The following is a 24,741-nucleotide window of genomic DNA, read 5'->3' as shown; positions in this document are numbered from 1 at the left end:
AGCTGATAGAAAATTTGTCGATACAATCAGTTGTTTCGAGGTTTTGATAATTTGGATAAGACCTAAAATGTCTTAAAAATTATTAGGTAGATATATCACTAATTCGAAGAAAAAAACATTTGTCCTTATTAAAAAAGAATAGAATGTCAGTGATACTGCTATACCGCGTAACCTGTTTTTTAATGAAAATGTTTTACTGTAATAAATTTTTTATAGGAATTAAGAGCCATTAGTTTTGAATTACTGTTAGTTTTACTCAAAATAATGACACGCTCTTCTGACACTCCACGAACGAACGCTTGTGAACAGTTTGCGAGGAATCGCAGTATCACAGACAATATAATTTCATATTCTGTAGGTCTTACAGAGGTCGCTTCAAATCACCACAAAGAATAATCCAGTTGTTTGATCCAATTTAAATATATAACCAGAACCTCTTTTTTTACGCGGTTTTGAAATAACGCAGAGCAAAGTAAATTAAAAATATTTTTTTACATTAAATTACAAGTGTAATATAATTGGATCGAATAGGACTAAGTCAGGCTGCTTTCGACAACAAAGAGGTGATCTTGCCAGTGACGATTTATGACCAGGAAACTATGTTTCTCACTGTCAGAAGCCTCCAAAAGTGCGTAAGGCGTCAGCTTTCGTGATAGAATTAGAAACGAGGAAATAGAACGCCGGACAAGGGTCAAAACGGCAGATGGCCACCGAGAATCCGGAAGTGGGAGTCTTGGAACAACAAAAGAGGCGCATGAAGACCCCAAAAAAGATGGATAGACGACATTGTCAAGCATGCGGGTCGTAGATGGCAGCAGATAGCCCGGGATAGGAAGTATTGGAAAAGTTTAGAAATGTCTATGTCCTGCAGTGAAATGAATGTGGCTAGCAAAGAAGAAATCAAATATAATTATATTCGTTTTGGAATTCCCTAAATTACTTGTTTACTTATTAGACGTACAATGCTTAGTAGAGTAAATAATCTTTGTTATGATTTTTTCAAGTTGTATTTTTTAATCAAATAAAGTACATTTTCATTTCTTTTAAATCCCGAAGAAATTTTTATACAAATTTTTTCCACCATGTAAAAAGAGGTTCCGGTGTATATCTACAGAGGTCAGTGTTTTAAACATTTTCAAAATACTAAACGGAATGTTATACGATAAATTCGAGCTGAGTAAATGGATTCATTCGTGGACAGCCATTGGCTGGCACAACTGCACGGCTAGGTTAGATTAGGTTAGGTTAGTACGATCGGGTGTCTGGTGACGGTGGGAGACTAGTCGGTGGGCCTCTTCTCGCTGTTCTTCTTGGTGAAGTCCTCGGCGTTCTTGGTGAACTTCTTGCGGTCCTTGAGGAACTCCTCGGCCAGTTCGGCGCGCAGCGGATGCTCCGGCTCCGGGTCGTTGACCAGCGCCACTAGGGCTTGGATAACTGCAAACACCGAGACTTACTTTAGCATTTACGCAGTTTAAGGTGACAAACTTATTTAAAGTGCCAATTTCCAAATAAATTAGGTGTTGACATAAGTCGTGTCAGTTTTTTTTCAAATTTAAAAATGAGCTCCAAAAGTATATTGAAACAGAAAAGGTAATGTCATTCGAAAGAAAATTTTCTGCTCTACAAGACATTGTGTTTGCATTTACGTTACATATATTATTTTATTTTATTACAAGCCTTCAAAATGGAATGTCAAGTAAACGAAAGTGAGCATTTTTGACAACTTCAATATTATATCTATATTGAAAACCATTGAATAACACATTAGATAATTTCTATTAATTAAACCATTTTACATTTAATAAAACTGAAATTGCGGACAAACCTTTAAGCCAATCAACAGGCTTATGAGAGCCCTAATAGTTTGGCATTACACAATGGATCAACTTAACCTAACAATCTTAGAATCAATTTAAATGTACAATGGGCATAGTCACGGCATGGCAGACATGAAAAGTGTGTCATCTAAAGTCAGGAGTCATAACACCGCTTGCTTCTTCAATGCACTCCTTTGCCGTAGGAACACATCGACTGTTTAGTGAGATTTTGTTCAATGTTCCGAGGATCCTCGGCAGAGGGGAAAAGAATCCGACGTTGGTTCTAACATTTCCCATAGCAAAGACAGCATTGATACGCAAGTGACGGTGGGGTACATTGGGGTTAATCTGAGCGACAATATCACGGGCATCTATATAGTTAGATATTATTTTGTGCAAGAATATTAAACCAGTCAAAATCCTTCTGAACTCTAAACTGAAATTGTGAAAGTATTATAGACGATCATAATAATTATTATAAGAGTATTTAATCAATTTCAAAAATATACATTGAACTGATTCAATCCGCATTATATGCATATTGAATGAAAGAATATTGAATCTGTTCAACATCGATTTTTGAGAAAGATAGGCTGGAGGTTGGGCTTATCCAGAGACCAATATACGTATAATGAGTTGGAAACTACCTTAAATATATCTTCTCTTCAAGACCGTCGAAATAAATCCAACCTAGTCCTATTTACAATTCTCAACTCACTCTTTAAAGCGCCTGAACTACTGAGCTCAATAAAATTAAATATCCCAACTAAAAATAAATACCTCAGACAAAACTTACTCTTTCATACCGATAACCATACAACTAACTATGGTTTTCATTCCCCTATGCCCAGAATTCTTAGGTCCGCCAACAAACATACCAGTCTTGATTTCTTTGATAAAAAGTTGTCTTCTTTCAAACGATCACTAAATCAAATTCAATTATAAACACCTCTCTTCCGCTCCACTCCCACAAAGTCTACTATATACCATTGAGTCTTTCTACTTTTTTATAATAATTTTCTATGAATAAATATGTCCTTAAAAATACCCATATAAATAAACATTATATTTAGGAGACCATACTATAGAATTGAATTCAAGCAAGCTACGAACAAATGATTTATACAGTGTAATTGCAATTTTCGGGGATTAGAACGGTTAAGATATTTGCAAAATAAATAAACCTTGGTCTGTCTTAGTTGCCGGCTTCCAGTTCTCGGCACTGATGATGGGAAGGCAGACTTGACCCTTCTCGTCTATGTTGGGATGGTATATCTTGGTCTTGAAACTGATCTTGGGCGGCTTGAAGGGATACTCAGCGGGGAAATTGATCTCGATGCGGAAGGCTCCTTTATTGTACGGAGCATTATCCTGCATAACACAATCAAAATATTATTTTTCTGTGGCCAAACATTTTAGCTGTTAGTTAATATTAATGCTGTGGGCCAACATGTTTTGGTAGTCAGTCATCAGACATGGCGAAGATAGTTGTTACGGACGTCAATACGGAAAGCGGCCCTTATAAGAGGCATTTAGAATAGGTATTTAGTTTATAAATTAGTATAAGAATATTTTTGAAAAAACATTGTTTCGCGCTGCGCTGCTGCCTCTAGAATGCCGTGAGAACTGGAGGGAGTAGTGCCTATATACGTGGAGGGAGGGAGACGGATAGAGCGGGCAGGCGGCCTTCTCTATCGCTCTCTCTCAAAATATCTGTACGTGAAAACATTAATAAATTATTCCACGATCATAAACACTTCCCAATTTTCATTCTCGTGACGCAAGAAGGCGCTGAGGTCGTTTGGATCATGTGTAACTTTTGGATATGTAGTGAGGATAAGGTTAGTATATTTAACTTAATTTAACGTAAATAAATAAACTAACGGGTACGATGAGTCCTTGCCAGGTGAGAATATTTGTTTCATCAACTTGTATGTCTCTAAATGATTTGAGGCCAGATTGTCTGATGTCTCCCAGTTCCTGGAAAATAAACAATAATTAATATTTATTAAAAGATTGCATAATGGAGTGTATCGAGTGATGTTTGTAACTATGTATAATCAGTTTTGCATTTCTTGGTTGTGTCTCCGCTTCATAGAAACATCTGTCGATTGTACATTTCTTTTGTTTATTTTACCTATGTAATTACTTTTTATTGTGCCATTCTGTACCATTTTCACATGTATAATAAATGTTCAAAAGAAAAAAATACACACTCTAAAAAAATATCGCAATATTATTGACACCCTAGAGGTGCCTATCGTGAAATGTCTAGTGAATTTGGTGGCTACGTGTCTGTGATAAATTATCGAAGAAGGCTCGTCTAGATTGGGCCAAAATGCACCAAAATTGGACAATAGACGATTGACAACGAGTTATTTTTTCCGAAGAATTTAAATTTGATGTGTTTGGTCCAGGTGGCAAGGCGATAGTCCGACGAAAACCTGGCGAAAGATTTCACCCTAAATGTATTACCCGAACAGTAAAGCATTCACCCTGTGTCATGATATGGGGGTGCATGACAGCTCACGGTTTGGGTCCACTACAGATAGTCCAAGGCACTATGAATGCCATACAATACAAAACTATTTTGGAAAATCATTTGTTTCCTACAGTTGAAGACATTACACAATTTAGTTCAAATCCTATATTCCAAGATGATTCTGCGCCTTGCCATCGAGCTCGATCTGTGAGTATATAACATTATTTTATAAATTTAAACTGTTGTAATTTGGTTTGTAATATCATATCTTTCTTACAGGTAACTGAATTCAAAGAGTCTTTTGGAGTTACATAACTGAGTTGGCCTGGAAACAGTTCGGACCTTAACCCGATAGAAAATTTATGGCCAATAATGAAATAAAAAATTGCAAAGAAACAGGCCAAAAATACCCAGGAATTGATTAAAATCATTAACCATGTTTGGGAACATGAAATATCATTAGATATTATAAATAATTTATATTTGTCGATGTCAAACAGAATTTCTTTAGTGATTAAGAGCAAGGGCGATATTACAAAATATTAAAATACTATCGAACCCGAAAAATAACTTTTATTTTTATATTTTTTTGTTTAAAATATCGGTCTGTTTACTCTTCACACAAATCTATTAACCAAATGTAATTATTTGCGATTGCCAATAAAGACACAGTGCCATAAATCAATTATGTCGGGTACAAGAACAATGGTAACGGAGCTGCTACCTGGAAAAAACCCTATTTATAAATATATATAAGCTTTTATTTTAATATTTTACTTGCAAACATTACTTAGTCATCAAATCTACAAAAATATATATTTAAAAACAATCCAAGCAATTGAGAAAATTTATTATTTAAAATTAAGAATTTTATTACAAGTGCGAAATTTTTTTTGTCCGGGTGTACATACAAAATACGATCAAATTTCAAAACTCCATTTTTTTTTATTGTCGGCCTCGTGGTGTAATGGTCAGCGCGTTTTCCTTCCATGCAAGAAGTCTCGGGTTCGATTCCCGATCCATTTATTTCATCTCACTGAATTTTTAGGAACGAAAAGGTAATATTACCTCAAGTTTATTATATTTTAAAAACTTACTCCTATCAGTGCAGCCCTGTAATTAAGAATAGCTTCGCAATTGCGCCGCTAGGCTAAGTTTGACGTTTACAAAAAAATATATTTATATTTAAATATCAATTGTTTTAAGCTTTGTTAATCACTCATGAACAAATATTTACCGATGAAAAGTTACGCAATGACACAAGTAGGCATTTTTGTTTCGATTAAACGTCACGCCAAGGTGGCGGTCGAAGAACGATTAAATACGCGTTGGGCATGACTGGGCGTTCTGGCATGAGTTAAGTGTAATCACTTTTGAGAGATCAGAGCACGACTATGTATTAATATGTCAATGAATCCAGGTGCGGAAAGGGGGTATGATGAAACTTAAACAAAGGGAGAAAAATCACTCGGCACAAAAGGTTAATATATTTATGACGCATAATTGAATTTGATAATTCGGATTATGTACTCGCGATTCTTTTGTTTGATAAAATAATGTACACTAAATTATGTAGCCGGCATTTCGCAATTTAACTTCGAAGGAAGTAAACAAATCAAAATTTACAAAGATCGCATAAATATGTATTTGTCAAAGCGCGGTATCGATGAAAAATACTAATCTCGACGTAGCCAACAGAGTTAATACATCTAGAAATAACAAAAATAACATAATGACTCATTTTTTATTAGCTAAATGACAATATTTGTCGAAAATCTCACTTTAAATCGCCTGAAAATACCATCCTACACAGGTCAAAATAATCTCCACTCTAAAAACCTTTTAATCTCCATTGTACAAATATATCGATAAAGCGGTATATTTAATTATTCAGTTCAAAGTAGCGCGAAAGAATATAAAATAATTTTAGCAGAATGGATCGTGTACTAATGACCATTTTTAATTTTCTACCTTTTGAAGTCTCCTAGTCGCTGCCATCTTGAGTCAACTGTCACGTTTAGTCACGTTCCTCGGTAAAACTAGTACCTTTGAAATTTACACTTTTAATGTTACTGGCGCACAAAATTGATTAACAGATTGATTACGCGACCCTCAAACTATTCAAGGGGTCTCTAAGAACATTTCTAATTTACAAATTATAACGAACTAAATACCAACGCCTCGGAGAGACACAACGAGAAAATTCCAATCGAAATTCGAAACTCGAATGAACTTCGTACACAATGAAGTAGGTACGAAAAGTCGCAAATCAAAAACAATAAACAAGATGTGGATAATCATAATCACTGTGCCCGCACTATGCAAGACCACCAAGTAGGGGTATTGGAATCTTTTTTTAAATTCACTATAAAATACTACGTTCGTCATTATTTTTATCATGCGATACCGCTGATAAAAAATTGAAAATTAGTAAAGTTATTCCCAATCGAAAAACTTGAAAAAATGTTATCTATGATGGTCGAGTCAAAAATATAACAAAAAACACAATGAAATCAAAAAGTCGTGAAATATATATATATATGATAAAATACCATCTAACGATGATGTTTATGTATTATTGTGCTGTATGTCGTTTGTCCATCTGGCCAACCCTTCGAATAAAATCGCAACATCCATTTATCAATTGGAAAACTCCAATATTCGGGATTGTGCCAAACTTTATCACATGAAAACTTACTCAAACATGTCCAGCAAAGAAATATGCCGGCCACCAGCGCTCATTTTTTTATTGTGAGGTCTTTATTTCTTGATAATGATCCTTATATTTGGCAATCTGGATGGCTGGAGTTTAAAAAAACGGCCACACGATACTTTACCTAACCCAAAAAATATAATAATTTTCTGAAAGGCCTTGAAAATTAAAAAAAAATATATATTTAGCCTACCAGTATTTTATACTGTGCACTAAAACATGCTACAAGAACTTATCACAACAATAAATTACGCTACGTATGTGTAAGTATTTGAGTTTTTAAATATGTCCCTAATCGATTTCTAATTTTAATTGTTTTTAGGACCTTTCGGATTTCCCCATAATTTATGTTAACAATTTGTTCTGGAACTACAGTTTTCAAAAAGGATTTTTCATATTTGATTTATTTTTCAGGTAAGTAGGATTGAAACACAGATATTTTACTTTTGATTTCTCACTTAGTTATCTTTTAAGAATTATTTGTTATGAGTTACGAATTTTTAACCAATCCTATTTATCAATGTTTTGTCATAGAAGGATATCGGCCATAAAAATAATCAAATGACCGATTATCACCAACCACGTTGATTATCACAATCGCAACACTACAAAGTTCGTTGTTTACGGTTAGCGGGCAGTTTTAGAATTTTGATATTTTATCTTTGTTCTTTAACATTATTTTTCTTTTTCTGCCTAGCCTTTGCTTTGTCTTTGTCTGTTCGTATTCTGTCACCTGTCACGCTGGCTGTCACATTCGGTTCGGTTAGGTGGTTGTGTGCGGGGCCGATGTTTCGTTGTGATTTTTCACAAAATACCAGTTTTTGATTTCGTTATAAATGTTTCTGGGTATCCAAACACATAAATTAATAACAGTGAAGACTAATCAACGTTTATATCACTTATGACATCTTCGCTAACTGCGTTTAAAACTTAATTCCGCATGTTAGAATTAGTATGTATTTAATAACCGATCATTACATTGATCACACATCGTAGAGTTGTCTAAACGGAAGCGTCACATGGCGGATCGTGCTAAATATCGCATGTGTACAACACGGCTAAATAACACACCGATATTATAAACAATTTGACAAGAAAATGCAACCCCTAGTTTCTCCAGTTGGTAAGTTTGCAGACAAATGCTTATTTTTCCTTTTTATTCATATAATTAGAAATCATATTTTAAATACTTGACTATTCATGTCTGATTTAATTCGCCTGTTATTTGTTATTCATTTGTAAAAGTGTGCCTGCCTTTGTTCCTTTCGTGTTTGTTTACATCGGCGGTCGGCAACCAGCGGCCCGTAAGATTCTCGCCCTTCACAGTGGATATCGATAATGTACCAAGCGATTTGCAAATCAACATTTTAGATTTGCAAAGTGATATCACACTTATTATTATTCGTTATAGGCAGACAGCCTTTGCTGGTGCAATATCTCGTGTACTGCTGCTTGTCCAAGTTCTTCTTCCTTCAAAAAAGCATCCAAATGGTTTTTTAACTGGTTGACCAAACGAAGAAGAAGAAAATGAACCGGTTGACCGAAATTTTTATTTAATTTAATTTAATTTATTTATTGCGATTACAAACTGATGTACTGGTTAAATTAGTAGGGCCTGCCATCCAATTATATGTATTCACTAAATAATACTGTTATAAAGCGACGACGGCTTAAAGTTTAAACTATAAAAATAAAAATATACTATATATTAAAATAAGATAAATATGGACAAAAAAAGGAGATAGTGGAAAAGAAAAGAAGAAAATTGATAAGGAGTGGTAAAGGATGATTGAAGGAAAGTAAGAGTGTTTGCATTTGATTTAATGAATTATGAATGAAGAGCATGAATCAAGCCTATTAATTCTCTTCTGTACATATTGTATGGAGTGTTAAATATATCGAGACTATTAAAATTTTTGTTATATGTTTCACATATACGAAACAATATTTAATAACACACATACAATGTTTCCGATGATTAGTTTTAATTTTACGAATATGGAAAATATCAGAGAGTCTAGTTGGCCTGCAGGGAACATGGTAAGCAAGTAGATTAATGAGTTCCGGGGAATCGAATTTATTATTTACAATTTTGTAAAGCAGGATCTGATCAAACATATCTCTTCTGTGTGCTAATGAATCAAAGTTATACAAGTTTAATGTTTTAATGGACAACTAGGCTTCGCAATTTATTCCAGTCTGAAACTACCCCGCTTCAAAGGAAGTTTTTCTCGGGATCGAGGTGGAATTGGGGACAATAGAGCTTCCAGTTATGACCCTGTAAATTTGTGTTGGGATTTAATTGATACATCTCATGCAGGGGGCAGTCCTTGTAATTATTGAGTATCTTATAAGTTTCTATCAAGTCCCCTCTCTTCCGTCGTTCTTCCGATGATGTAAGTCCTAGTGCTTTTAGTCTACCATGGTTAGGCATACTTTTGAGTAATTTGGGGATTTTTGTAGCACATCTTTAGACTTTTTCAAATTGCTCGATGTCTTGTAAAGTAGGGACTCCATTTTAGTAAAGTAAAATAACAGAAACCTCGCTGTGAAGAGGTTCATCTAATAATAATAATAATAATAATAATAATAATAATAATAATATTGTTAGGATAATTTATATAGCGCCATTTTTGTGAAAATCGCCTCAAGGGCGCTGTAAAATAAATAAATATCCCAACACGTCTTGCTGCTACAGAGCGCATGGACGGTTGGGATTCTAGTTCCTCGTCTCCAATTATGATATATTACAATTATGATATATATGAGCTAGATAACAGAACGTCTTGCAGCTACAGAGCGCATGGAAAATAAGAAATCTAGCCCCTATTTACATTTTTATTTTAAAAAACTTTATTTGACAATGAAGTTTACGAAATAAAAAGCAAATTTTAAAAATTAGAATTTAGGTAACAACAAGTCTTGCAGCTACTGAGCGCATGGATGGTTGAAATTCTAGACCCCATTAACTAAATTTAGATATATGATAGTTGATAACATTTACATAATATGATAAAAATAATATTATTATTTTTTATTTATTTATTTAATCCAATATAAAATACAATACAAATACACAGTTAACAAAAATGTCTATACAATAGGTAGGTACATTCAATATATGTATATATTTTATGGATATAGCCACTCCACTGGCCCACAGGCACGTTCCGGAGTGTCAGTGTATTTTTTATTTGTACATAATTGTACATAATTTCACATCAATTGTGTAAAAATTTGAAAGAAATAAAAAAAAATTAAAATTAAAACATATCTACATCAATAAAACGAAAAAGGATTTTCAAGAAACTATAATTACATTCTTATATATGAAACATATTCCTCAGCTTCCTGTCTAGTCTTTTTAGCAATCCATTTATGTACTCTAGCTTTGAAAATATTGTTTTTCATTTTGTTTGCCAATATGTCCTTGCTTAAAAAGTTGTATAGCTTAGGGGCCAAAAAAGTATAATGCCTTTGTCCGTAATTTGTTTTTTTCTTTGGGAGCAGAAGTATTGTCTTTTGTCTTTGCCTAGTGTCGTAAATTTGTTGTCCGTCAGGATTTTGATGGAAATGTCTTAAAATTGTCTTTATGTATATTTGTCTTATGTCTAGTACTGGAAATTCTGTAAAAAGTCTGTCTGTAGAATATTGGTAAGGCTTTTTGCTGGCTACTCTTAGTAAGGCTTTTTGGGCTTTTATTAATGGCTCTAATGTAGTTTTATTTGTTCCTCCCCATCCTATTATTCCGTAACTATGTATGTATAATAGCTAACATCACAAAAAGTCTTGCAGCTTCAAAATGCATCGACAAATGGAATTTCAACAACATAAGAATGATTTTAAAGAAGTCAATAATAAAAATAATTTTAAGAAACGCAATAATAATACAGTGAGCAAAGAACTAGTAAGTATGGCAATTAAGTGAATATGTAACAGCACAAAAAGTAAAATATAAAAAACTAAACAAAGATACCATTCCTTAACTTATTATTAAAGTTAACAAGACAATAGACGATGCTCAAACTCGTGCCTGTTTTATTTTGGTGTGCAGTAACCAGGATCTATTGTCTTTTTCCTCATCTGTTTGAATTATTTTACATACTAGGCGACGGCTGAAAACATTTAAACATTTTTTTTTACTTCTCGGAGTCCAGTTCAGGCAATATAAGAAGACACTTTTGAAAGATTACAGTAGTGTTGTGGTAGTCTTTTCTCTTTCGATTTTTCAATTTTGGGGGATGAAAGAAATGGGTTTTCATATTTACGACTAAATAGCTTAATACTAACTGATGGAAGTAGGTGAAATGCTGTCAAAATGCGATCCCTCAGGCGAATGTGTGGTAAAACGATGTATGATAGGCGCACAAATGTCGAGATCCGTGAACTGGGTAAGGCTGAGACATGCATTATCAACAAAATCAAGAAAGGGGTGTTGCGTTGGTTTGGACATGTAGAGCGAATGGACAACGAAAGAGCGGCTAAAAGGATCTACGATGCGAATGTTGATGGATGCAGAAAACGAGAAAGACCGAGAAAGACATGGCACGATCGAGTCCATCAAATACTTGATGTTGGACATGTCAAAAATCGGAATAATCGGCGTGCGTGCATGAGGAGATGTATTTATTTCTTAACGGAGACTGTCCATGTATACAATTTATAGAGTTTAAATATTACAATAAAAGATTAGTTAAAATCATTCATCATATTCAAAATATAATTATCTTTCATTTGTGTTATGATTATATTTTTCGCGATCTGGCAACATTACGCGGCGACTTCACGGATGCGCGCGGTGAAAGTGGGGCAAAGTGGAGGTTTTTTGGACACAGCTCGATGTATTCAAATATGATTCTACGCTCCTTCTGGGCTATTCTTAATTCTGTATATTTGGTTTAAATACATGTTCTCCATCCCTGTTGTAATTTGTTTATCTTAATAACTCTTTAGGTGGTGAAACCCAGTATTTTGACAGCAAAAATTTGGACAAATTGTATTGTATGATGATTATTATTTACAAATTTGTATAAATTACTTAATTTAGAATTTATAAACTCTTAAATGTCAAAAAAGTTTTGAATGTTTTAAAATTTGTTTAGATCACGAGTCACGCCGCCATGATGAAGTTGAAAGCACGAACGAAGCTCAAGAGTACACACCACTTCTGCGTAATTATGCGCCGAGGAGAACTTCCAAATTGACTACGCTGTTTGTGACCACCCTGATGCTGGCTCTCGTGTTTGGTGTTGTCGTCAGCCTGTTTCTACTCTTAGAAGAAGGTCAGTAATAAATGAAGTTATTGATTTGAAATTTATATTTGAAGCACTACCTTAGTGTTTCACCATGGTTGTTTAATCTGTACGTAGGCAGCTGTATGAAAGAGACAGAATGAATAGGTATTAGAGCAAAATGGATAATTTTGAAGTAAGCTGTTTGTAACGTATGCGTTACCACGTTTTGCGCTGGTTCATCACTCACGTCTGCCACAGTCAGACTTCCAGGCATAAACGGGAAGCTACCCTCCCAAGCTGAGCCAAAAGGCTAAGTCCGAAGGTAGGAGCATGACTGCACCGACTATAAGTCAACCTCAATAGTCCTGACTAGGACTTTCCACCCAGTTTAAGTGGTCGAGAGAGGCGAAGGTAGTCGGCGGGCAGAGCTGAGCGGAGAGCGTTAGCACGCGCAGGGTGAAAATACAAGTTAAACGCGTGTTCACTGTTAAGAGACTGGACCTCAACTGATTTATTATTTCTAATTACACACCTTTTAAAGCTAGCTGCAACACTGCGCCGAATGTACCCTGTCGGCCGCAGGTCTCGAAAATAGTGGCACGCTCTGGCCGTATGGGCTATTTCACCGATAGACGCGATCGTGTTACTCCATCCGAACGTCACTGGTTCATATCCTGACATTTAAAAGGAGAACCCTGTTCCTGTCAAAACACACTAAACATTGAAAAACATGGAAACAGGAAATCTATCACAACACATTACAACGCTTTAATTTATTGGTTATTATTCACATGAACCTGTGACGTTTCAAAGCAGTTTTTTTTCGTTTTTGTGAAACTTTGCGTAACAATTAAATGCTCTAATTTTTACCGCGTGTAAGAAAACATATTTCTATCCAATTTTGTGTAGCACTGAACTTCCTCATTAAGTTGTTGATTATTTATGAAACTTGTTTATCTTCAATATCTATATTTCAGATAAGTTATAATATATTTATCATAATTTGTTTTGAATTTATTTACGATACTTTCTCAATAAGTGTAATAACTTGATAGTAGCCAAAGAAAAGATGGTTATTGTAGAGATAGATAGCTACGTTTTCAACAGAGGGTGGAATACAAACTCTGTTGGCTATGTGTAAATCACTGCACAACTCTGCTCCGGAATATCTAAGGGAACTCTGCATTCCAGATAAACTAGCTGACAGGCATCTTACGCCTAGATCGGCTACGTCTACGGTGAGAGGAAAAGTTATTATACCTCTACGCAAACAGTGCACTAAATTCAGTGAACGAGCATTTGCGGTCGCAGGCCCTATGGCATGGAATGCTTTCCCAGAAGAGGTGCGAGGCTGTAAGAGTGAAGTGATGTTACGGAAAAAACTTAAAACACACTTGTTCTCTAAATCATTTGAATAAATCCGTAGCATGTGATAACAAAATAAGTTGTTTAAATTAAGGTAAATAGGTACTTGACCATTGTTCTTCTGTCACTCTCTCGCAAATGCCTTTCCCCTTACTGTGCAAAAAAGACAACTGCACGTCGGACCGATTTTGCCCAACTAAAATTGCCAAAATTTAGGTATCGCAATACCATTTTCCACACCTTAAAACTGAACCATTTTTAAAAAAAATTAAAAGTGAGTATCAGAATGAAATTTTCTGTGTCGGTACTTTTCCGTTTTTTAAAAATATTTATCGTATTTGTATACGTACGTCGAAAGATGGCAGATGAAACTGCACTTTTTTGGGTTTTTAGATGGTACTAACTCCCATAAGAAACAATTTATCAAAAAAGCAAAATTATTGGGTCACACCAATGGTAAATATCACTGCTTTAATGTCATAATTCAAAGAGAAAACATAGGAATACGTTTGTACAAAGAAAAGTCCGATCGCAAGAGCAATGCAATATTTGCTTTAAATAAGATGCGGTTGATATGGCAATAACATTTTTATTATGGACAACTTAAACTAACATATTACAGCAGAGATGAAGAACATTTTAGAGAAGGTAATATCTAGGGATCTACAGGCCTTATGACTATTATGAGGACCATTTTGTCCATATTTGAAAACCTATATTCCTTCAATTCTTTCATCTGTCGATGTTTTTGAAGTTAAAAAGCTGAAACCTTTATTTATTATTCAGTGTAATGTGGCCTCTTAAACCAGCCAATGACAGGTTATAAGCCCTGTAGATGCCTAGACTTCTATATTACCTTCTCTAAAATGTTCTTCATCTCTGTTGTAATATGTTAATATAAACAGCTTCCCAGGGAGTTGAGTCCAGTTCTTGTCTACAAAAATTTGGACAAACTCGAAATATTATTGATAACTTATACGGCGCCATTTTCATAATATAATTTCTCAAGGGCGCTTTACAAAGTGATTCTACAAATATTAATTTAATTTTAACTTTAAATTTGTAATTTAAGTAAAACAATTTACTTTGTTATCACATGCTATGGGTTTATTTAAATGATTTAGAGAACATTTGGCTTTTAAGTTTTTTTCTGAAACAGCACTTCAGCTGGGAGAGCATTCCATGCCATGGTGCCTGTAGCCACAAATGCGCATTCACCGAATTTAGTGCGCTGGTCGCGTAGAGGTATAATATTTTTTCCCGTAGATGTAGCTGATCTAGGCGTAAGACATCTGTCAGCTAGTTCATCTGGAATGCATAGTTCCCTTAGATATTCCAGTTACTCGTGAAAACACTGAACTTAGAGACACCAAAAGTAAGTCGCGTTGCGGCATTTAATACGAACTGTAGGCGAGTCATTTTATTCATTGGTAGACCTGTGTAGATACCATTACAATAATCGACTCAAGTCGATTTATTATATGTCACTGACTTAAAAACTAAAAATATTTTGAGTTTACTCAAATATGTTCTAAGGCAATTGATTTATTTATCGTGTCTTTGGTTGATTTCCTTAATTATTGATGATTATTTCTAAAATCAAGATTTTTAATAGTTATCAAGTCAGGTTACGGTTTCTAATTCTGGATTAGGTCCATGGTTCGAACCCCGCTGAACACCTACATCAAATTGATTTATTGCTTTGTCATTTATTTCCACCATTTTTTAAATTAGATTCCTTTGCCGTGCAAAACAACTGTCGCAAAAATGAGGTATCAATTCATAGAACCTTATCAGGTAATCTTGTATAATTTTATAGTTTGCTTGTGTTTTCATTTGCAAATATTATTTTTATCTTTATTTATGTGGTAAATATAAAAAAATGTATATTTTTTTCCGTTTGTTTGGTCATGACCATGTTTTGTCTGATTCAAAAGATATGTTTATGTCTGGCCTTGAAGACTTTTTGTAATATATTAAAGATAATAGAGATAAATAAAAATGTTAACAGCATTAATATAGTTACTAGATATTCTTGATAATTATTACACCTAGTCACTGTTATAGATAAACAAATCTCAACAGAGATGAAGGAATCGTTGATAGTATTGAAGTTTAGGCGTTTATAAAGCTTATGACCTGTGATTGGCTGGTCTTTTTCATTTATATTTACCATTCTGCCCCATGCTTTTAAAACTTCCACATTTCTATATTTTTTAAAAGTTGAATAGAATTTTTAGGTTATTTAGTGAAGGGCATTAGATCAAAAAGTATTTTGTCACAATACTTACTATTTTGTTATCTTCTGTGTACTTTTTGGAAGACTATTACATAGTTTTAGACTAAAGTATATTTGCAATATTTGGCCCTACGCTGTTTTCATTTTTGGTACAGAATGTAAGTTAGTTGTTGCTCAAAACAAACAAATAAACAAACCATCACGCCGTTTCCCTGTATAATATTTGCGTTCTTATGATTTACTCAAATATTTCATTTTGAGGGCCACTTTCATCGAGTTGTAAATAACTCATTATTAGAAAATGGCAAGGGGCAGAGTGGGATTCGAACCCTGGTCCTTTGATCCGTGAGTTCGAGACACAAGCCACAGGACCAAAACCCGATATGTAAATGGGGGCTAGATTTTTAACTGTCCGTGCGCTCTGTAGCTACAAGACGTGTTGCAATCTAGCTTCTGTATGTACTTAAATTTTATGCACAGTGACTCGCAGTAATATTCGTACAAGTGCGCATTTGGATTTTTGTGTTGAATATCTATGAAATTATTATATGTAATTGGAAATGGGAAACTGAATCCTAACCGCCTATGCGCTCTGTAGCTGCAAGACGTGTTGGGATGTTTATTGTGCAGATTGTTTGATTATTATGCGATGTATGTAAGGGAAGTAATTTGTTGATTAATGTCGATAAATCGAATGTGATGGTTTTTGAAAGAAATGAATGTATGACTAAATGTGAAATCACTGTGAATGGGGTTATACTAAAACAGGTAGAGGAATTCGTGTATCTGGGAAGTATGTTTACTAGGGATGGAATGACTGAGAAAGATATTGAAAGGAGGGTGAGGGCGGGGAACAGAATGAACAGTCCACTTAAATCAATCTTGGCAAATAAATGTTTGTCGCAAGAGGCAAAATTAACAGTTCACAATGGAGTTCTGGTCCCGACCCTGATGTATGGGAGCGAAGTATAGACTTGGAAAAACAGGAATGAAAGTAGGCTGAATGCTGTCGAAATGCGATCTCTCAGGCAAATGTCGGAATAATCGGTGCGCGTGCATGAGAAGATGAATGAATGTAGAGGATGTGAGATCTGTATGCGATGATCGTGTGATGTGGCGTTCTATCCTCTCTGCCTACCGTTACGGAGAAACGACGTGATGGTTTGTTGTTGTTGTTGAGGTGATTTTCATGAAAATGTCGCTAGAGAAGTTATCCAGAATAAATAAATTAATGTTTGATTAATTACATCATAAATCACAATCACAAATAATTATCATTTTATTTCATGCAAATGTCTTATAAAAATGTAATACTACACAGATACATAATTTAATTACTAAATAAATACTAATATTATGTAACGAAAAATGGCCCTGACTTGACATAACAGAGTGCCACAAGTCTAATTTCGTCAAACTGAGAAAAACTACTTAGAAGATTTTGACATAAGCAATTTTTAACTACAGATCAAAATAAAACAATTTACTTAATGTAATTAAACAGTAATATACATTCGATCTCTCTCTCTTTGATCCGTGCCTCATGTCTGAGGATGGTGATTACCCCTGACTCCAGGCATGGCTCGTCTGTGGACAGTCCCCCTCCATTTGGAACGGTCTTGTGCTCTTCTGCAGACATTCGTCAGTGATAATTCTGATAATTCAGGGACTAAGCCGCTCCATTTTGTCGGTTGACGTCCACGCGACCTTGTCCCTTTAACGCTTTCCAGGAGAATTATTTTCTCGAAACTATCAGAGTTCCCCCTGGAAACATGTCAAAAGAACTGCAGGATTCTTTTCTCGCACATGGATGTAATTCTTTCTCCTATGTCCAGTTCCTGGAGTATAGATACATTCGTACGTCTGGCCGTCCACGGAATCCGCAGCATTCGCCGCCAACACCATTTCGAAAGCTTTGATTTTTTTATTTTCTGATGGGTACCAACTCACCTTATTTACCTGATAAAATAACTTTACAGTTTAAGCTCAGCAATTGTGAATTTTAACAATGAACTATGAGATAACTTCTCAGTTCGAAAAGGCGTTAGACAGGGTTGCATTTTGTCTCCAGTCTTGTTTAATATATATGGTGAATATATCATTCGAAAGGCACTTAACGGCTAGACAAGAGGGTTCGCAATTGGAGGAAGGAAGTTATGCAACCTGAGATATGCTGATGACGTAATAAAGAACACCCTGTATAAGACATACGACGCATTGCTAAACTTTTAGATGCATTAGTGATTCATCTCCGATTGGTTACAAAATGCTTTTTCTGTGCCCAAAAATTATTTATAATAAATTATTTCAACCGATATGTAAATGTATAACCGATGAATACCGAAAATCTGAACCCAGCATTTATTATATTTATAGAGATATTAAAGTTGTTAGACGCAATCTGTAAAACAATTTTTTTTTTCTTATGGCATTATTGGCGTGACATAAAAAAAATCTGGAGAAATTATATCTCATTCCAATTAAATTTGTGGTAAATGTTGATCATTAGTAAATATTCCTTATCAATATTTGTATCGGAAATTGAACTCTGTGTAAGTATTATTTGCCTGTGTAATATTTATCACAGAGGAAGACTTTCATAAAAATAATTATGAGGTCAATCGTTCATTGCATACTCTTGTTATCATCATTAGGCAGTTTCACAGTAGCTATATCGCGCCGTAATTACTACAACTAGGTAATCAGCATTTCTGATTTACCCATTAAAAACACATTTTTTTTATCCTCCACGAGTGCTACAAATACACAAGTCATTTGACAGGCGCCGTGGCGTAGTTGGTTAGGCGGCTAACTGTGAAACTTGCGCTGCGGGTTTGATTCCTGCCAGTTGCAAGAAAAAAATCAATAAAGATTTTTTCTCAATAGGTCTGTGTGTTGCTGTGTACTTGTATAACTTATATCCTCTCCTTTCCGCCTACTGACAAGCCTCTACAATTGAGGTTAAGCGTGTTATTCCTTTTTTTTAAAATGTATTCAAAATTCAAATCATCATAATATCTAAATGTTATTGTATATTTATGTAACCACTTACTGACTTTTCAATGCCTATCGGTTTCGAGACGTATCTGTTTTTTTGTCAGGACACCAATTAAACTAACATGTAAAAACCCACCATTTATCAACCCAGCAAAATATTTCTAGTTTGTCAAGTTTATGGTGTTTAGGTGCAATATGAATTATTTTTACACTATTTTTTTAATCTAATCTATCTAATTTTAAACCTATTTCAAATTTATTTCTATAATAAATTACAATAAACTTCCACCAAGAATTTTCACTTACAAACTTAAATGTTTTAAATAATTGAAGTTATTTAAATAAAAGAAATATTAGCGTTCTTATAATTTACCCAAATATTTCAATTTTGATGACCATTTTCAACGAGTTGTAAATAACTCACTATTAGAAAATGGAAATCAAGTTGGGGTAGAGTGGGATTCGATCCTCGGGCCTCTGATCCGTGAGTCCGCAACACTAGCCACGGGACCACAACCCGATTCAAATAAACAATAATATCATTTGAATGAATCAGGATTTGTAGCATTCATCGAGGAAGATACAGATATGTGTTTTTAGTGGGTCAAGGAGGGGAATACCATCCTTATTCTACCACTATGCCTAGGCGTAACTTTATACCAAGTTTATGAGTAAGACCCTTTATGTAAGTTTGTAATTAACCCTGAAGAAGGCAGTTGTTTTGCCGAAACTAGTCGGTTATTAAAATCAAAAATAGAGTGGCACATAATATTTATTACACTATCTGTTCTTCCAAGTCGGTCCCTCAATGCTGAGGATTGTGATCACCATGAACATTATATTACACTATATAACATATTAATAAGTTATCATTTATCATTCATAAATAGATATTTACATAAAAATGTGTGGCAGATTGAACAAATGCCTTGCTAGAATGAACCTTTCCGAAACTTCTAGACATAGTTTCTGCAGTGCAGATGAGGAAACACCTATACCCATTCTATGTGAATGTGATGCTTAACATCATAAAAGAAGCCTCATTGTTGAAGGACCACCGGTCAAACCTGAGGATGTTAATGCTCCTCTGGGCTTGGAGGGGAAGGTTTAGCAAAATGTAAACTCTCGCCTTCCACACAGTAGCCAGGCTCCTTATAGACCTGGGCTTGGAGGGCGAGGACTATTCACGGGGACCCGTCACAATAGATCTTCACAGGTCGCAGTGACGTTAGGAGCTTAAAGCATAGCGCTGACCCCCACCTCTAAGAAAAAAAAATAAAATAATTTAATGTTTATTTTGGGGGGACAGAAAAATTAGAATAGCAGGGAATGGATTTCAATATCGGAGAGGTCGAATAGGAACTCTCTAGAAACACTTTTCTGACACAGAAGTATCTATTGCTAATTGTATTCAATTTCGTATCCACCATGTGCGAGCAAATTATTGATTGACTGATTTTTTATACCCCTAGAGTACGCATAAAAATCTCTTTATGTCGGTAATTTTTCTACAATATTTTGAGTAAAGGATATATTGGTAATACAATTATGATTTTGATTTTAGATCGACAGTGGCCTGTGAATATACCATTTGAGATGATAACTAGATCGCAGTGGAATGCCAAGCCGTCTCGATGGCCCCCAAAGCCTTCCATCAGGCCGGCTACGCACGCTATAGTTCTGCACACGGGCACTGCAGAGTGTCACGACATTAATCGCTGTATGGATATTGTCCAAAGATTACAGGTAAATTTATTGGTTTTAAAATGCAGTCGAACTTGGTTATAACGAGGACGATGGGACCGAGTAAATTAGCTCGTTATAAGTATTACTCGTTATGCATAGTTTTTTAAAAATCCTATCACCATTGCATATTGTCGCTAAGTGAAGAAATATATGTATAGTTCATACAAAAAATAAAACTTTTAAGGAAAATTATAATAAATGCTTACAAACATACTACTTCTTGAATTTAAAATTCATATAAATAAACATGCTTATTTTTCTACAACATACACTGTGGATAAGAAGATTTTTTACACACTTAAAGATGTTTGTCCCACATTCTATTTCACAAATAATTGCCACTTTTTCACGAATCAAGAGACACTTCCTCTTGTTAGTAGACATGTTTATAATTCAAGGGTTAGTTTTTGACTGATCTGACATCACCTACTAGTATTGTTTATTATGCACTGACCATAGAACATTAAAAAAAAAACTGAAAAACAATGTAAACCCCAAAATAAGAATTTCATTCATAAACTACAAAAGAAGTTGTAAATTGTAATGTGGTTCCTGTATTTATGTACTGTAGTAAGTTTTTTTTCTTACTTTAAAAAAATACATTTTAAAATGTAATTGCATGTCTTAGTATATGTACCAACAAAAGCTGGGCAAAGTTTTCAACAAAAAATTGGAAAAACCATAAAATTTAAATAAATAAAAATGTCTGTACAAATATTATACAAATATTTATCAATATTGATTGAAATGTTTTACCACAAAGTTAATGCTTTAGATATTAATAGTAAAAAATGGTGTTAAATAAAATCACTTATACTTTTTGATGGCCTATTTGTTGCTTACAACGTTGGAAAGTAATTTCTAACAAAGTAATAATGTAAATTAATTACACCAAATTACATCATCAAATATGAATTATATTTGCGTTTATTTTTTCTAGGATACATACCAAAGTCCTGAATACAACATGACAGATATTCCATTCAATTTTCTGGTCAGTGGGAATGGTTTAACGTACGAGGGGAGGGGTTGGGATGCGGTGGGAGAAATCGACACAAATCTCAATCCCGAGTCTTTCAACATTGCTGCCATAGGTAATGAGGGCCGACTTATTTATTTATACTTCTTTCCATGCTTCTTTGACATGTCAATAGTTGCTGAAGGTGCTATGTCATCGCCCGTGTTTGACATCCGTAGGTCAGGATGAAATAATATTTTAAAATACAGATATACATACAAACAGATTTTCAAAGTGTGTGAAACTGAAAAAAATATATTAAAAAAAGTCCAAGAAGGTAAAAATTGGTCTCTAAATTTGGATTTGTCTCTAATTTTGTATGCTAGGGTACATAAAAAGCGAGAAAAAACGAATCGTTGACATTCGAAAGGTCAGAAAGTTGAATGATGTCATAGAAAAAAGTAGTAATCTAAAATGTATCTGGGTCGGTCACATGTGGAGAGATAACTTCATTCAAAATATATAATTAATAAAAAAACTTTGTTTTTAGACCACTTGAGTTTATTTCAAAGCACTACTAGTTTCGGAAGGCACAGATCCTTCCATTCTCAGGTGTTATTATAAACTTTATAAAAGGTGCAGAAATCAACAGTTGTCTTTTTCACGCAATGTGAAACATTCAACTTTTTGGCGTCTGTGAGAAAGTGACGTAAAAAAAAGGGTTATAGTTTGAGCAAGAAAGATAGAGGAAAGAGTTTTGTGCAAAGTTAGTGCTACAGACTGGCAGATGGAATAAACACTTATTTCTTGTCACGCGAAAAGGGACATTAAGATTAATTTTGGAGAGTATGTTAACCTTTCCCTTACTGTCCTAAAAACTCCCGCGCGTTACGGTGCTGTGTAATCACTACACACGCAAAAAATGAGAGATTTTAAATTGTTAAAAAATAATATTCATCACCATTTTCTTTAATTATTTATAGTTGAAGTCAAATGATATTTTTAATCTAATTGCTAACAACATGAAAAAAACGTTAATTCATGCTCTCAGTGTGCGCAAAAGAACCGCCCCCAACGGAAGCCGGGTAGCTACTACAAAGCTAACGGGCGTCAGGGAGAAGTACAAGAAACTTTTCTGTTCGCCTGTGTGATGCATAAAAATTGTCTCTCTCCCTCCCAAATATACCCACATTATCGAGAGTGAGACGTAAAGAGTGTGCGAGACAATTATATATTAGGATTACTCTTTTACTACGAACGCAACATACGACTCATTGGTAAACTTTCTACTGTATTGGTGATATCTCCGATTTTTAAGCATTAATTATTTAATAAAAAAAAAACATTTTTACCGATATGTAAATGTATAACGAAGGAATACCGTAAATCTCGACCCATCATTTATTATATTAATGGAGATATTAAAGTTATTAGATGCAATGTGTACCAGCTACACATCACCGGGAAGGGGGAGTTAAAAGAGTCTACTTAATTATTTAATAATTTATATAAATAGTATAATTCAATTAGCTTGGCCTAGTTTAATAGTCTATAAACAAATACTTTTTTTTTTTTTAAACCACTGAATTTCCTCATTATCATTTCAGGCAACTTCACAGAGAAAGAACCAAGTTCTTTGCAGTTACAAGAAATAAAAGCCCTTTTGGACGAGTCTATATGGCGGAGAAAGCTGTCTCCTTATTATATGATCGTGGGAAGATCGTTCAGAGGAACTCCCACCAAACTCTTTAACTCTCTTAGAAAATCAAGCCACTGGAGAAATGAATAATCAATATCGTAATTTATACATAATATATATTAGTTGAGTTATAGTTTTATATAACTCTCATAAGTACAAATTTTATTGTGTCCCGGCGTGGGGGCACTAAATGAAGTGTCATATTTAATTGAATCAATATGATATATTTATTCTTCGGATGTTTCTCTGTCATTGCATTATATTAAAATGGGTGGTTGTGAAAACAATAAGGAACCAATGTAATCAAATTATTTTTTAGAAAAAATTGCCACGCTTCGGTTACCCTTGCTCGGTCATTACCTATTACATTTATGGTATACTCAACTTTTCTTTTATCTCAATCTACCTTGGTATTACTAACTTGTCTCTACTGACATGTCGATACATGTTTTTAGGAAGATATGGCTATCGATGAAACAAATGAAATGGTAATATCATAGAATTATAATATATCAGAAGGTAGAATCATGTTTGCATACATCGCACTGTCCTTCATCACGTGTCCAAAAGTTATCCGGCCTGGCGCATACGTGAAGTGGCCGCGTAATGTTACCAGACCGCGAACAATATATTATCATAACACAAATATAAGATAATTTTGTGTAATTTTATGCTATGTTTTACCACAAAAAAACATTTTATTGACTGGGCTTTAAAAAAAACAGGCACTTTTACTAGGCAAATGTAAAAAAAAAAAAATAAACTTAATATTATATTAATAAAAAGCTGGGTAAAAAAATTCGACTACCCTGGCAATACTAACAAATTGTCTACCTTGTTTTATTTAACAATCTGACAGACAGCAAAATAATCTAATTCTTAAATAACTTTATTTGTGAGTTTGCTACTTCTAGTAGTTCTACTCACCTTCTGGTATATTATAATTCCACCGTCAATTCTGTAAAATATCACTTCCATATTCTGCTTCCTTTTCTTCAATGGTATTACAGCCAATATCTAGCCCTGGCCTCTTATCAAATTTCGCTTACAACTCCAATCACTTGTATATTTACAACATGTTTTTTGTCTAAGGCCCTTTCAACTGCTTCTTTAAATATTATGTATCCAAAGATAAAAACCCTGTAAAAAAAAAGTCATAATTTTAAGCGCATAATCATAGACACACCTATAGAGTAAAATATTTTTAAAAGTAGTGACATGAAAACTTACCCATGGTTACCAAGTTTGTTTATTTATACCAGGGCTGCATTCAACAAGCATATTTGGTACATCAAAAAGCTTGTATTGATGTTAACAATCAATATTCATTTTTGGTGGATCTCAATCAGGTTCTTTCCTTAAATTTCTTATAATTTAGACCCATTTATTACTTTTCACCGGATTTTGGGAATGCAAAAATAATATCAACTCACGTTTATAATATTTTAAAAACGTATTCTTATCAGTGCATCCCTGTAACTAAGAAGAGCT

The 24,741-nt window shown here is 34.2% G+C and overlaps 2 protein-coding genes across 2 annotated transcripts; one reads left to right on the top strand and one right to left on the bottom strand.

Moving 5' to 3' along the window:
* Positions 1-984: 984 nt before the first annotated feature.
* On the bottom strand, positions 985-6,535 carry LOC148279499 (ubiquitin-conjugating enzyme E2 L3). The gene is made up of 4 exons (XM_088229837.1): positions 6,271-6,535; positions 3,702-3,797; positions 3,002-3,188; positions 985-1,434 (listed from the first exon to the last, which is right to left on the bottom strand). Exons 1-4 carry the CDS (start codon positions 6,295-6,297, stop codon positions 1,280-1,282), a joined length of 465 nt encoding a protein of 154 aa, XP_088085963.1. The 5' UTR covers positions 6,298-6,535; the 3' UTR covers positions 985-1,279.
* Positions 6,536-7,614: 1,079 nt separating this feature from the next.
* Positions 7,615-24,013, top strand: LOC148279498 (peptidoglycan-recognition protein SA-like). The gene is made up of 5 exons (XM_088229836.1): positions 7,615-8,135; positions 12,115-12,294; positions 20,412-20,593; positions 21,534-21,687; positions 23,159-24,013. Exons 1-5 carry the CDS (start codon positions 8,111-8,113, stop codon positions 23,338-23,340), a joined length of 723 nt encoding a protein of 240 aa, XP_088085962.1. The 5' UTR covers positions 7,615-8,110; the 3' UTR covers positions 23,341-24,013.
* The last annotated feature ends 728 nt before the right edge of the window (positions 24,014-24,741 follow it).

Source organism: Micrasema longulum, unplaced genomic scaffold (genome assembly GCF_059751315.1).
Source record: "Micrasema longulum isolate JH-2025_06_02 unplaced genomic scaffold, ASM5975131v1 h1tg000717l, whole genome shotgun sequence".
Lineage (NCBI taxonomy): Eukaryota > Metazoa > Arthropoda > Insecta > Trichoptera > Brachycentridae > Micrasema > Micrasema longulum.
The sequence above is the reverse complement of the archived record's forward strand: the minus strand, read 5'-3'. Positions and strand labels throughout refer to the sequence as shown.

Coding starts and splice junctions, on each gene's coding strand:
- LOC148279499 (XM_088229837.1), bottom strand. CDS start 6,297: ATGGCAGCGACTAGGAGACTTCAAAAG. Junction 3,798..6,270: donor CGACTAGGAGACTTCAAAAG/GTAGAAAATTAA, acceptor TTTATTTTCCAG/GAACTGGGAGACATCAGACA. Junction 3,189..3,701: donor GGCAAGGACTCATCGTACCC/GTTAGTTTATTT, acceptor TGTGTTATGCAG/GATAATGCTCCGTACAATAA.
- LOC148279498 (XM_088229836.1), top strand. CDS start 8,111: ATGCAACCCCTAGTTTCTCCAGTTG. Junction 12,295..20,411: donor GTTTCTACTCTTAGAAGAAG/GTCAGTAATAAA, acceptor TTTTGATTTTAG/ATCGACAGTGGCCTGTGAAT. Junction 21,688..23,158: donor TTTCAACATTGCTGCCATAG/GTAATGAGGGCC, acceptor TTATCATTTCAG/GCAACTTCACAGAGAAAGAA.